General features: G+C 36.1%; 1 protein-coding gene and 1 long non-coding RNA gene across 2 annotated transcripts; one reads left to right on the top strand and one right to left on the bottom strand.

Moving 5' to 3' along the window:
* Positions 1-561: 561 nt before the first annotated feature.
* Positions 562-10,448, bottom strand: LOC144442670 (uncharacterized). Its single transcript, XM_078132048.1, has 10 exons — positions 10,360-10,448; positions 8,851-8,887; positions 7,814-8,043; positions 6,894-7,099; positions 6,075-6,191; positions 4,706-4,907; positions 4,154-4,334; positions 3,305-3,501; positions 2,712-2,875; positions 562-841 (listed from the first exon to the last, which is right to left on the bottom strand). The coding sequence occupies exons 1-10, from the start codon at positions 10,446-10,448 to the stop codon at positions 708-710; spliced, it is 1,557 nt and encodes a 518-aa protein (XP_077988174.1). The 3' UTR covers positions 562-707.
* Positions 10,449-13,424: 2,976 nt separating this feature from the next.
* LOC144442536 (uncharacterized) lies at positions 13,425-15,455 on the top strand. Its single transcript, XR_013481643.1, has 3 exons — positions 13,425-13,474; positions 13,615-13,789; positions 14,463-15,455. It is a non-coding gene; the product is annotated as an uncharacterized LOC144442536 (long non-coding RNA).
* Positions 15,456-15,992: the final 537 nt, after the last annotated feature.

The raw sequence follows: 15,992 nt of genomic DNA, 5'->3' as shown, positions 1-15,992 counted from the left end.
ATCTTGTTTATCCAGTAAGCAACATCTGTTTTACTAAATTTTTGAGATTTCTCAGAGGGTTATTCATTACATATCGACATACAGGAAATGCATATATTGTAAAAGGATTGCAATGTGGGAATAGTATGGAGGGAATAGTATTGAATGGGAATTAGACCGGAAAATCACAGGGAAAATGATACATTTGATAGATCAAGAAATCTTGGCCTCTCGCAAACGTACATCAATATATATGGAATATTTATATATGGAAGCAGACAACCATGCAGAATAAACGTATTTATAATGCTCTCAGTTTCACTCACTAGCTATCACTCAGAAAATATTTCAACACCTGAGGAATACCTGATTTATTTCTTGAAATAAGTAATTGGAAAGACAGTAGAAATGATGTTGGCTTGGTGTTTCACTCATGGGACAATTCTATTAACCTTATGTAGTATTATTTACAAATGCTTTTCTGTGTCTTCTTGTGTTACTCAATTTACACCCCCCCCCCATTATGTACTAGTTTCTATCTGTATAATGTAGATGAGGCAATTTTATGAAATGCTAGCCTTCCTATGTAAATGTTAAAAACTAGTAAAAAATATGCTACGTAATACTGAAACAGATAGCATGTGTTCATGTGTTGTCCTTTATGATTTTACACTGACAATGATTGTGAGTACAGAGTGACTATTAAAGTTGTCTGTAGGACCATGATTTCACAGGCCGCTATGTAAGCCTGCTTCCAAATTTTTCAAACCATCTTGTAACCTTTGAGGAATTTCTCTGCCTTGGTTCATGGCTGCAGCTCCCAGTAAGGCTCCTAATGGGCCACCTCTACCACAGGCTTCACCTGTATGAATGAAAGAGTTTATGTTCAGAAAGTGTTGAGACTGAAATGGCAAAGTTACCTTAATGGAATATAGTTGCTGAAGCGACTACATAGCTTTCATCTGAATCTCTCACATCATCAGCGTAATGATGTTATGCCGTTTGGTCAGGTGACCTCCTAGAGAAATCACCTAGGTGGGATAACACCAACCATCCCTCAACTGTGACTGTGGATACCATCTCCCACCTATTTACAATAGTCCACTTGGAGGTCACCTGACCTCATGGCATAACATCGTTACACTGATGACAACCGAGTGAGTCGGACGAAAGCTACATATTTGCTTTAAAATCTAGATTCCAATAAAGTAATTTTACTAAAATGGAGTAAAGTGTTAATTTCTATTCTACTAGTTGAAACTGAATTAGCCTAGAGCAGGGGTAGAAATACAAAAACTTTTTTGGCATGCACAGTGTGCATCGTGACTTTGAAATTTACCTGCAAACAATGTCAACGCAATATTTAGTTAAAGTTTTATCACATATTAGATTGCAGTTATAAATGGTGCCAGGATTTAATTCAAAAATGTAATTAACGATGACAGCAGTTAATTAATTTAGTCAATAAAAATACATCGTTTGGTATTCATTATACATCATTGTACGCTGGTGTCACATTTTGTTTCATGTCACATAAAATACTACACTATACATTTACTATGAAAGTTCATCATTGGTATATCTATGAGTCCTGTACTTGCGATAGGGTAGGATTATGCTTAGTTCAAATGGTCGATTACTTGCTTCAAAGCCTCTAAGTTGGTCCAGAAAATTGATCATCAATTTACTAGACCGACGTACAAGTCGTGGCTTTGAAATTGATCAGATGATTTGGTTTCTACGGAAACAGAATAAATTATAACTAGAACTATAGTACTCGTACTCACGATGTCCTACACTTTATTATCAAATTGCTGACAAACATTACAAAAAACATAATTTACAACAGAACTGATGGTATCACTACCTTTTGATGTTGGCGGCAAGTTTAAACTCCATGGGCAAGACATTATTGTCTTTGTTGAAAACACTCTATTTAACGTCTACTTGTTATTTCGGGACATTCGCTTCATTGAATCTAATCAAGTGATGATCGTTTCTTGACTAAGTCTAGTAGAAGAGGGTTAGTTGTTCTGACATCATCATACTGTTCTACAGAACTTCAGATCGGTTTCGCAAATAAACACCATTTGACATTTGTCGACAAAAACTCACGAAGAGTACACAATGAGCTGATCATTTGAGGGCCTTACTCTGAAAATGTGTGTTTCGTTCAATGCGTCATATCTTCGTTTCAACAAAGACGAGTTGGAGTGAATGGAATGCATTTTTCTTGAGCTATCGAGTAGCAATGTGCCATGCACGATGCATGACATGCTTTTTATTCTATCAAACTTGCCGATGTTGAATTTCTCGCATTTGATGAGAAATCTCAGGTCTCGAGGATAATGAGGTTTTGTGCATTCATTTACACCTAAATAAACCGCGTTGCTCAGTTCTGAATCAAGTCACATGACAAGAAGTTTTAGAAACCCAAATAGTAGAGCAATATTCAAGATTGGAACTACAGAAGCATTGAACACTTTCATAAACATACTAAAACCAATATTTTGACTTGAATTTGGAACAGACCCCACCTAAAGCTCTACCAGCAGACTCAGCAAGTACTTTGGCGGTAACGGAAAAGTCAAGAAATTCATCCATAACAATACAAAAATTTGCACTTAGTAGCATACTCTATTATGTCAGTATTGAGTTAAGAACTACTATCTACAATGCCTTTCTTTCTAAAGTAAATAACTTCTGATTTGACTGTACAGAAGAAAACTCACCCCCACAGTTTGCATTTGTAAGAACTCCTCCTTCAAAATCATTGTGGAATTCATACACCAGGAAAAACATAGATGTGAAAGCCCCACGCATATAACATGCTAAACCAAGCTGGCCTACTGCCTGTTGATACACTTGCAGTCTGGTCTCAGAAGTTTTCTCATATCTGGTGAAAAATAGTGATTGATTGATTTTATTTGGCAAAAGAGTATTCGGAAAACAACAAACTAAAACGGATATATAATACGGCAGATATCACATTTGCATGAAAGACAAAACAGATACATCACTGAATATCTTTGCCAAGGATGACACAAACAAATTTTAACAACTTATTTTCATTGTGGTCCTCACATATAAAATATCACACAAAGTATTAAAAGAGTGATGAAAAACGATACATAACAGACAAAATATACTAAAAAGACAAAAGCTGACCTGACTACATATGGATGCCATTATTTATGAACTATTTGAGACTATTTGAGTATTTCACTAAGAAAGTGACTGTGTAACTAGTAAAAATATAGCAATGATTAGAGTAGACATTCACTGCAAGTTTTAAAATTCATTAGATGGTTGATTCTATACTTACGTCCTTGCTAGTTCAGAATACTTTGATATTGTCCTTAATGTACTTTTGCCTCCTAGTATTGGTGATTGTAAGACTTCTTCTACTTTATCCTTTAAGTTTGCACCATTTAATACTGCGTGGAGAGTTCTTGCATATAAATCAACAAATGAATCAACACCCCTAGAGCAATGTGTCAGTTTAACAAACTCTACAGCAGCCTGTCAAGATCAAGAATGACAAAAAAATTGTTGACTCTTGTATAAATACTTTGGTTATTAATTTGAATCCAAAGAGTAAAATTTTATTTAGGTGTTCTAGATAACATGCATTCATAGGTGAAGAACAGTGAAGAACAGTGGACCGAGTAGAGTGGTATCACTCATAATAATGGAACTGTACACACACAGACATACAGATACATGATACACACACACAAACACACACAAAAACACAGGCAAACACACACATGTACACACACATACACACACACACACACACACAAACACACACACACACAAACAAACACCATGCACACACACAGACAGACAGGCAGACACACATATGTACACACATGCACACACAGACTAAGACAGGCAGACACAGACAGACAGAGACAGACAGACAGACAGACAGACATAGCCACACACACAGACAGAGTCACACAGACACACTACCAAATTATGTCCATCTGTCCTTTCCATGTATACAAGTTTAACATTACTAATGAAAATACACAACTGGAGGGCTAAGGTCTTTAAACATAAGTGGTAAGGTAATGATGCGGGCTATTACCATGGCTACATAACAATAAGATGTCAATTGTAACTTTAAACGAATGTAGCTGTGATTTTAGAATTACTAGGTAGTTACCATGGCTGCTTCATCTTCTGTCTTATCTGCACAACTCAAAATAACTGGGATTGGCATCACAAGTGCACTAACACTTTCAATATTATGATCAACATGCCCTTCATATAACCGTTTGGCTCGCTTTTCTGTGAAATCTAGTACTTTCTCCTTCTCCACTGGACTACCACTGGCATCCCAATCACTGAAAAAAATGCATGGTAAATTTTATAATAATTATCATTCAACTGTTGATAATGTACATACACAATATCAACTTTTATCTGATGGAAAACAAAATTTCTGTGTGGGCTTAAATTAAAGCTGCAAGTGGAACATTTTTTTAATGCTTTATTTAGGTATAATGACCTACTTGTAATATCGTACACCCTGACAGTATTATATCATTATATTAAATAACCTGTGTGTGAATGTATTTGTACATATAGTATGGTACAATACGGCCAATCAAATTGATTGTTTTTGTCTGCACCCAAAAAAACAGTGCCCCATTGAATCATAATTTCAACTTATTACTATACTACTACATTCATGTCTTATTACGGTCTCACTTACTGGAAATATTCTCTATGGAATGAGTCTGCATAGGTGTCCTTATGTGATCCTGGTGTTGTCATGAAATGCACATAATCTGTCATAATTTGTGCAAATAAATCTCTTCTACTAACACTTGGGTTATCTGCCTTGGCAGTTCTGATAGATTTTCCTACTTGTATTGCAGACATCACATTCAAGGTATTATCTCCAGCATCCATACCTGTATGTAGTTCATGACATAAAAACAAACAAAATTAGGACTCTTATTCAATAACATTGTCAACTAGTCTACTATTTCTGGTGACAATCTATTTGTTTGACAACAAATCAAATTTATGTAATGTTTTCCTGATTTGGAAGCCACACCTTCACCCAGTCAGAAAATACAATTTTACCATGTACAGTGAATGGTAAAAAAAAAGGAACATCGATGATTAAGATCAAGTCAAATTTTAACCAGATATAACATCTCAGTATTTACAACTCCTTGGGTTGAAAGTGTTCAGTCCTAAATGAGAGTTAATCTGGTTTCATGTGTACTTTGTAATCATTCAAACTACACAGATTAGAAGACAGGGATACCATCCAATGCTACAGTAGCAAAACATCGAATCTCATACAATATATGCATTGCTTCTTTGAGAGATTATCCCCTAAGGGTCATTGGCCTAAATCTACATTTTTGTTTCGAATTAAGAATATCGGTAATAGATGTCACTGTACCCCCTAACTTGTGTTTAATTATCACTATGAGATAGGTAGCATGGAAGTATGTTTATACCAAATAAATGAATGAATGAATGAATGAATGAATAAATGAATAAATGAATGAATGAATGAATGAATTAATTAATTCATGGAATTATTATTATTCATTTATTAGTCTTCAAAGGATACATAGTTTACAGCTCACAACGGTACAGAATAAATGTTTAAATAAATGAATGAATGAATGAATAAATGAATGAATAAATGAAAGAATGAAGGAATAAATGGATGAATACATAAATGTTTAAATGAATGAATAAATAAAGGAATGAATGAATGAATGAATGACATAATTTTAGTAAAACCCAAAATTGCCACTGCATACAGATAAGAGAAAATGCATATCTATAAAACCTGTCAATAATATATGGAGATCCTATATTCATTTCAAAAGTACAAATCAACATACAAATAATGATAGATAGTTTTAAGTAAGTATTCAATCCTGTTTCTCCCAACTTGTAGTTTTTTTGTGTACAAATAAATACCCCCCAGGTAAAAATAGAGGCTCAATATGGTCCATTTAACATTCTTATTTAATCAAGGCTCAGATGGATGTCTTGTATTATAGCATGGCTTGGTATCTTTGTTTGGAGTCATGTACCCTAGTTGTTCTCACCTTGATGGTAGTGGATGGAAGCACCAGACTTTGTCCAATATTCCAGTTTATCGTGTAAAATAACCCGACCAATGATAGGTTTTGATGGTGTCTTGAACGTGCTCCTTCCTGCACCATCTGTCAACAATGGAATATATCAACAAACATCAAAATGAGACAATTTAAACTAAAAACATCAAAATGAGGCAATTGAAAGTAAAAACATCAAAATGAGGCAATTGAAACTAAAAACATCAAAATGAGGCAATTGAAACTAAAAACATCAAAATGAGAAAATTGAAACTTAAAACATCAATAGGTTTGACACTTCAACGATTCTCTGTTTCGCTAACAGACAATTGCATGGTTTCGTAAGAGCGGTTAAAGGTTATGTAGGTAACATCAGCTGATTGAAAAAAATTTGGTATAACACAAGACACACAGTTGCAAAATATGCTACTATAAAGAAAGCATTGTAAATCTAATGTGTACAACATTGTGCCAATATGGTAGGTATACTACTAGGTTGCCATGGTGATACTCACCTCATGTTGATATATTAAGTATACTGTTAGGTTGCCATGGTGATATTCACCTTGTGCTGATAGAGTAAGTATACTACTAGGTTACCATGGTGATACCTTGTGTCAGTATGTAAGTATAGTACTAGGTTGCCATGGTAATACTCATCTTGTGTCCATATATTAAGTATAGTAATAGGTTGTCATGGTGATACTCACCTTATGCTGATATAGTAAGCATACTACCAGGTTACCATGGTGATACTCACCTTGTGCAGATATAGTAAGTACACTACTGGGTTGTCATGGTGACACTCACCTTGTGCCGATATAGTAAGTATACTGCTAGGGTGATGATATTTTGGTGCCTGGTAACCCTGTAACCATCCTTTAAAGTCTCTCTTGATATCATTTACATTGTAGTACCAGTGTATTGGCATTGCCAGTGAATCTGCTATCATCATGCCAAGGTAGGCTGCATCTTTAGCTTTCAGTACAGATGACATTTTGTGTGGTAGGTGCTGTCTAAGAAAAGGTACAAAACCAAGTCAATAAGTAGTAAGTGCAGTCTCACTCAAAGGTACAAAACCTCCTTGCAATACAGTAAGGATAGCGTTTAAATCAACACATTGTAACACTTCACAAAATATTACTCTGGTAACTGACACTTTGGTTTACTATTAATTAAGAGAGACACAAACTAAAACTATTGTTGCAACATTTGATACAACATCGATGAGTTATTGTTGGTTTGATTATAGACTCAGTAGGGTGACTCTCTGAAAGCAAGTTGTAGTGTACTGTTTTGGGACTTCCAATGTTTACACAATCTTGATCACAGGGTGATTAGATTCTGAGCACACCAAAGGAAGTGTTTTCACTCACTTGTGTAATCTATCCCATTGAACAAAAGTAGCTTTAGTTTGTGTCTATCTTAGTAAACCGAAACCTCAATTACTGCCGTCATAGTAATCATAGTAAATTTTGTGTCATGACAAACACCTGTTCATGACCAAACCCAATGTTATACTTCCTTCAATATAAACATTCCTACATGATGAATATTTCACTTTGTTGTGTCCTCCAAAAATTTAACTTTAGTATTTTAGTATTTTCAATATCATTGACTTGTGGATTGTCAATAAAGTATTTCAAATGCAAATCTTTGGAAATGTGCATAGTACAATCAGTTGCCATGCAATAGCGCCACCAGTGGCAAAAATCAAAGACATATTTTACCTATTGTTTTTTTCAACAGTTGAAGATTTGTGGTCATTCACTGTCTGCTGCTGCTGAGTTTCTCTATGTTCTTTGTTGGTATTAGACAAAGTGGATCTTATTTGCAACAGAGCTGCAAGCACTGCTATGGCTATCGCTATGGTAACACACCTCGATGTTGACAAGTAGACTCTGCTCATAAGCACTGTGTACGTTAAAACTTGTACAAGTTTATTCCTTATCCAGTATCCCTGTGATAAAGAAAATTGATGTAAAAAGGTGACGAACACTGTACTAAATCAATGGGAAGTATTATAAGCACATACTAATTCAAAAAATGAGAGATGTACACGGGTGATAAACTGGAATTACAATACATACTGCATCCATTATTATTTTTCTCATGACTAAACTAACCATACATTCATTTCAAAAAGTCAATTTCACTACAGTGAAATACAAATGTGTATCTGGGCAAAAATTATTATTTATATTATTGGTAGAATGCTAGCCTAGAGACTCGTCACTGGATTTCAATATGTTGGACCTTTGATAAGATGAATAGCTGATAGTTTCTCTCTGACTTTAACTGTTATTTTAGGCATCTAGAGTCTAACCTGTTGAAAGTATGATTGTGAATTGGAAGCATCACCATGTACACACACACACCGACCAACCCGCCATTTTAGAGGAGTTATGATGAGAAAGCTAAAAGTAAAGAGGGTCACTCTTAGTCTTATCAAGGAATGTCTATTCACTCATACCCCATGGACGAGAGATATACATCAAAGCCCTCCCCCTTCTGATCAGAAGCTGCAGAAATGTATCAACACATGTATAAAAACTTACACATGTATTAGTTCTAATTATTGGATGAAAAGTTTGATTTGATACTATGGCTTAAAATCGCACATGAATTTTCATTTGAAGTTCTAATTATTCTTGTGCTGGAATGATAGTGGGTTTTACCTCCCATTGCCTATGGTCATAACAACAACCCTGAGAAATTATTCTACCTTTGTTTGTCATATCATGTGCTAAGGTACTTAATATCTCACTTGCTTGATCAACACAACCATGTGACATATCTTTGACCTGTTACATAAACAAGATACAATTGGTTTACCAATTTATGTTTGTACTAATATAAAACTTATCCTAAATGTGTATAAGTATAAAATGAGTGTATTTTTTGCATTTGTTTTGACTATAAAGGGTTCGGGATTCATATTCAACTAAAGATTCATATTATTTCTCAAAAGGGGTGTGTTATTCATCTCGTAATTTGCTATGTTCATGTCTAAAAGGGATGTGAATTTCTCTTACTATCCACACACATCCAGCACCCTAGCATTGGCCTACGTGAGTGACACCCCCCCCCCATACACACACCCATTTCATTGCTATTTGTGTGCGTACCTCAGGTTCCTTGCAAATGTTTGCAAACTCCCTGGATGTTGGTGGCATCAGGCGAGCATTGTTTTGGTTGCTGGGACTGTTCTATTTCAGACTAGTCTACCTATAAATTTCAAGGATTATCGCTACTACACTATTCCTCTATCCTAACTTTAACCATGGATGTATTAGTGAGATCTCACTAATACATCCATGCTGTAACCTACCTGTAGACTAGAAGTACTATAGATACTAGTACTAATAGTAGTACATATTGTACTGCACTATTCCACTATCCTAACTGACATGATTTTGAATTGTTGAATTTTCGCTGAAAATTAAAAAATCAAAATCAAAATGTCAGTTTATAGGATAACGGAATAGACATAGCGATAGTTCGTCTAGTCTCCAGGTAAGCTAGTTTGAGTCTCGATTTACTTCGTCTACGAGCAGGACCTGGTATGTACACTACATAGAACAACCTTGGAGTAATTATAATTATGATTACACCAAGGAACAACTAACTACAATTGAAGATTGTATACATTCATTCATTTGTTAACGTTCTCTACGACCATTATCCTCTCCACGTAGCTGCAATAATAGTAGCGTTTGATGTGATTTTGAGGGCTTTTTCGTCTGTTTTTGTGCCTTTTTTCGTTCAGACGTTTAACCCGAATCAAACGCTACAATTGCTGCATGCGTTGCTACATTTGCCGATTTTGACGGAATTGGGGTACCTCTGAACACTTCTATAGTCTTGAAGGCTCCGTAATTAATGTTGGCGTTAGAAAATGTCCGATATTTTGTCAGGTAAGGTGTAATTTAGCAGAAAAATCCTCCCAACTTTGCGATGCAGATCTGAATCGGTTCCGTCTATTTCCGTTCGCGTTAGAGGAATTGTAGCGTTTGATCCGGGTTAATAAACATCGGAACGAAAAAAAAGGCACAAAAACAGACGAAAAAGCCCTCAAAATCACATCAAACGCTACAATTATTGCAGCTAGCAGACGGAGTAATTCGGGACTCGATTCTGACACTATTGTCCCACCCTGGTGTTGAGGGGTCGTCTACAAATAGACCGTTAGAATGATGTACGGTGTGAGCTGCGCCGCAACACAGTCACATTGAAGTCCGTTACGAATGTTTTATATAGTAGATACGACTCTTACCTTTCTGACGATTCAATCCTTATTCCTTCATCAGGGCTAGTTGTTCCTCGTACTGTGTTTACATGATTTATGTAACGTATCACCGTCATGCTTGTGTAACTCCTACATACGACCTCATAAGATCACATTGAACTTCCGTTTGACCTTGTGATGCATTTTGGGTATACAAACTCTCCACCAATCAGTGAACTGTCAAGTATGTATGTATGTATGTATGTATGTGTGTGTGTGTGTGTGTGTGTGTGTGTGTGCGCGCGCGCGCGCGTGCGTGCTTGTGTGTGTGTGGGGAGGGGGGGCGGGCAGGCATGCAGGTAGGTAGGCAGGTAGGTAGGTAGGTAGGTAATACTAAAATTTAAAACGTATCATGAAGTTGATGAAGAATTATATTTAGTTAGGACTATTGATATGTAAATTGGCTATTTTCTATATAAATGAGAGAATTTCTGAACTTTGGATTAATTTGGAGGTCCGTCTCAGGTGCAGTTCGTCGGGTGAACTACGTCAACGAAACTTATCACAACGCACATGTAATATTCCGCAGCGAATAAGGTTCTCCTTACTACCTTCTATTTGGCATATAATGCAGCAACCCTGATTCAACGCAATAAAAAATTGAGATATTTATTTGCTATATTCTTATTTGGTGTATCTCCTAGTGATCTTTAGGTCGTTAAGCCCTAGTTACTATAGACCCCCCTCCTCGCTATTTGACCATCGAACCCAAGCTGGACAACATATCATCGAAACAAGGTCAACGCTACGGGAAAGAACGACTTATGTGTTATCTTTTTTAATTTGGTCCCTCATTGCCTGGTGCCAGCTACCGAGAAGTTGTTGAAAACAAAGTAGTCTCCCCTAACCCCACATTACCCGACTTGTATGCGAGTGTTGTGATTGAAGGTGTAATACGTCGTTATTACACACAAATAAAGACAACCAATTTAGAATACAATGATTTACGTATGTACGTATGTACGTATGTATGTATGTATGTATGTATGTATGTATGTATGTATGTATGTATGTATGTATGTATGTATGTATGTATGTATGTATGTATGTACGTATGTACGTATGTACGTACGTACGTACGTACGTACGTATGTATGTATGTATGTATGTATGTATGTATGTATGTACGTATGTACGTACGTATGTATGTATGTATGTATGTATGTATGTATGTATGTATGTATGTATGTATATATGTGAAACGCTAGCTGATCGGCTTACTGTGCAGTTTATCGATATTTAATGTTCAAACGGGGAAGTACTCACTCGCACTGCTGTTCCAATCGTCAGTCTGTTCCATTTAAGACTATAACGTTGAATTAGCCGACCAACTAGTTTCTTCTCAAACCATCTCTTCTACGAGGTACCGTACCGACTTGGATTGTGTTGAGTAGAACTCACAACGAAACATACGTATCTGGTTCAACGAACGCCAAGCTAACCACTTGGTTGATTTTATTACATGACCAATCTCCGTCTCCGCCTCTCCTCTCGAGATGGGCTAAAAACCCAACTTAAATACATTTCCAAGTTTACACAAAATCTCTATTCTTAGAGTATGACGTATTCTTAAGTCTATGATAAAAGACATCATCCGAGATCTAATATCCAATCACCTTCCCTAGATTAGTTATTCAAGTTCATATCTCAAAGACCATAAAATAGTCATGTCATAATAAAACTTATTGACAGTTCAATCGTACCTGATACAAACAATTCAGAAACACCCCATGTAGAGATGTCAAAGACCTATGTTGTTACGCAACGGAATGTCACTGTATGTACAAAGTTTAAATGCTTTTTGACTTCAATTTAGAGTTCATAATGAAAATTTACCAAAATGTCCTGAATGAATATATTTTAGATCTGTGACTCGTAACACAGCGCCCACCTTCAGTGTGAAGCGCCCTCGCTTCAACATAAATGATTGACATCTCTCCTCGCGAAAAATATCGTACCATCTTGCCTAACTAAGAAATATAAAGTAAAGAAAGTGAATTGTTAAAAAAATGAAACTAAAAATTCATACGCAATAGTTGAAATTATAAATGCAACATTGTTGTAAATTAAAGTGAATCAGTTATCGTGTGACTTAACTAAATAAAGTTAAAATAAATTGCGTGTGATACAAATAAATCAGAAAGTTGTAAAGTGCCTTACTGCAAATCACCAGATAAGTAAAAAAAAGTATCATAATCAAAAATAACTCCAACTTTGACAAAACATTCTAATAACTACGTTGAACTAATGAAAAACAGCCAAATTTAATGATTTGAATAAATCTCAGATCAAAGTCAAAATGAGTAATTGTTGCTCCGGTATATGTAATAATATATGTAAAAGGAGACGAATAAAAGAATAAAATGTAAACATATCATACCTAATAAGCTATCATATAATAAAGAAAATAAAAGTATCTAAATGATAATCGGTAGTCAGTATGCCAGTCTAAGACAATATATCTCACGCATTATCACTAATTTTTTATCGCTTCAAAGCATAGTATAAATTTGTAATTTTCGCAAGCCATAAAGGTTACGTAATGTCGCAAGTAGCGGGGAGATGATGCCGTCTTATTGCATATATGTTCAAGGACGACATCAAACGCACCCTATTATAAACCATAGAGGATTCTTATCATGAAAATAGTCACAGTCAACGTCAATAGCTACGTCATTAAATACATATCTATATCACACTAAGTAATGTGCAAATGTCAATGGACTGTGTCAACCCATAAACACTCTGTAAATAACCATAAAAATATACCAAGTAAACTCTATCAAACAGAATATTCATCAAAGCAACTCCAAGGATGACAGGAAAGGTAAAAGTAAGTACACGATGTGGTTGAATACAAGGTTTACAATTATGAGTTATGACAACAATTTTGTATGTAAGAATCGGTGAACACACTTTAGTTATATCCGATTAGCGGCCAAGTCAATCTTATAGAATTGATCACCATCAGATAGTGGTTTAAAAACACCTAGCCTTGTATTCCTCCTCAAAGTAACATCATTGTCGCTTGCATTAGCAATTCTAATTGGAACTAAATCACTATCATATTGTGGGCAATACATATGTAGTATATCACAGACAAGTAAGAAATTCTTAGTATATGTACATGTCTTTGTCAATGTGGCCGTAAACAGGTGGGGTGGGGAAAGTCATTGATGGGGTTGGGGTGACGCAGAAAATTGACCTCCTTGAACCTAACATCCCTACTTATTTTACTGGCAGATTTGAATACTAGTCGCCATGTCGTCGGAAGAGGGTGCTCGTGGGCAGACTGGGGATCGACCAGTACAACAAGGCGAAGGACAAACAAACCCAGCAGATACGACTGAATATAAAATAGCAATTGCATTGACTGATGTTGACTCAAACGAACCAAAACGACGGAGACCTGTAGAAGGTAATCTACTTAATCCAAAATCATCTTCAGATTAAGTGTTTACTCCATAAATCCGTTGCCAGACCACAGTATATCCATAGAGTTGAGGTTATGGGTGCAGTTAGATATAGTTGTTGATCGCACGGAGACTTTTAATATTATCCTTAGTTATATTTCAACGAAAGTGTGATGTTCAACTGTGTTGCTGTGTTATTGAACACAGGTGATCATTTGGAATATTGTGACTTGTGTATAGCAGACTTACCTTTGAAGTTACTCTGATTAAAATCTGATGTGGTAACTTGGATTGACTTATTTTATTATCGTATATTTCCTTCCTTTATTATCGTTTGTTTATCTTATTTTACTACCAGGGATGAACGCCTTCTTGCGCTCACTCTCAGAACATTAACAATAAAACTGAAAACAGTAAACGAAGGAAATAGAGGTATAATAAAGAAATCGAGCTGTATTACAACATAAGATTTAAATCAGATTGCTTTGAATTTAGAACAACACATGGGGAGAATTCTCGAACATTTCTGCCGACATCGAGCATGAATCACTGAGAATACGAACAGCCCTGTGACAAATAAAGATATCTGAGGTAAAATTAATCTTTATCTCTAAATAAATGTCAGGATTTATTATAACATTTAAATACTACATTGCCCCCTCTACCCTGTCTTTTCAGAACCAGACGATGACGATGATGTTGACGACACAGCCACTAAAACTGACAAGCCAACACAAACCAAACCTTGATTGTCAGGATGACGTGGATCATGATAGATAAATGAAAGTCAAAATGTTAATACTACCTGTAGGACACTTTAAACACTGAAAAAATGTCCCAACATGAGACCAAAGGGTGAACTTTTCTTCCATGTCAGATGTTCGGTAGCAATGAACGTAAAGAATGCAAACTCATGTTGGCAACTGATTGAAATTTCGCGTTTTTCTTGATATCCTGTGAACAGTTACCAACGTTTAACGCTCAACTATAGGTATGTCTTGATTTACAGATCGAAATGAACTTTGACACTAGTACTGCCTGGCCATGCAAAAAGGTTGCAATGTCAATGGATACACACAGTACGTTTCAAGTTACCGTTCGCCGGCTCTGTTTCATACAAACATAGAGAACAATGAGAAACTGTACAGTGCTACATTGCACTAACCTGTCACCATACAGACATCAAATGTGGATGTCAAAACATTGGTGATCACGTGTCTGCATCTAGTTGTAGTACGTTTATATGGTTCATTTCATTTAGACAAAATGTAGCAAGAAATAACGATCTTGCTGGGGTCAGAATTTGCGGCAGTGGGGCCCTGGAGAGAAATTATTTTTGGGGCAAAAAGTTTTTCGCAGTCCCTCCTTTGCATTCTCAAAATAATTCATGCCCCCCCCCCCCGAAATGAACCTAAGAATTCTCAGCCCATCAGAATTTTCATGGCCCTCTTTGAACTCTCAATTTTTTTCAGCCCCCCCCCCCCCCCCCCCCCCGTGTGATTGTATCAAACAGCTGGTGAACGATAATTTGAAACGGGCTGTACATTCATTGTAATGCAGCCAAGTTTCAGTCGATTGAAAGATCGGAACATGTCTCGTTACTTGGAAATATATCTGTTTTCAAATTGTATACTTGGATTTTTTCCCATGTACTATTTTTCATGATTCATTAAAACAGAAAGACATTACTAAAACAGACTCGAAGTCAAGAGTTATTTCATCTTTTGATTAAGAACAGGATAAATGGCAGAAAATCAATCTGGTATGAGGCGAATTCAATCACACCTCCTGAATTAAAAACACATCTCAAACCGCTGTGTGTAATAATAATAATGGACATAATGAAAAATAAAAAACCCTAATGATTTCAGAGTTAACAAATCACCATGCCAGGGCTTGTTATGAAAACTGCACATTCACAATAGCGCCCTCAGTGGCACTATATGCTGTTGAAATGCTAAGATTGATATCAAGTTGAACGTAGTATGACTCGACCCTGTAAGTAGATAAGTAGTAAACGGTAAATGACGTGTGTTGATAACTTTGCAGGTATAGACGACCACTGGGCTCCTAGTGTTGGACTAACATATTCGAATATCGTGGATCACCTGATGGCTCGGGCGCCACACAGTATTGAGAGGGACTGTGATGGCGCTTATCATTGCCAACGGCCCTTCGGTCAAACATGGTGACGTCATTGAATAAACA

Source organism: Glandiceps talaboti, chromosome 11 (genome assembly GCF_964340395.1).
Source record: "Glandiceps talaboti chromosome 11, keGlaTala1.1, whole genome shotgun sequence".
Classification (NCBI taxonomy): Eukaryota; Metazoa; Hemichordata; class Enteropneusta; family Spengelidae; genus Glandiceps; species Glandiceps talaboti.
The sequence above is the reverse complement of the archived record's forward strand: the minus strand, read 5'-3'. Positions and strand labels throughout refer to the sequence as shown.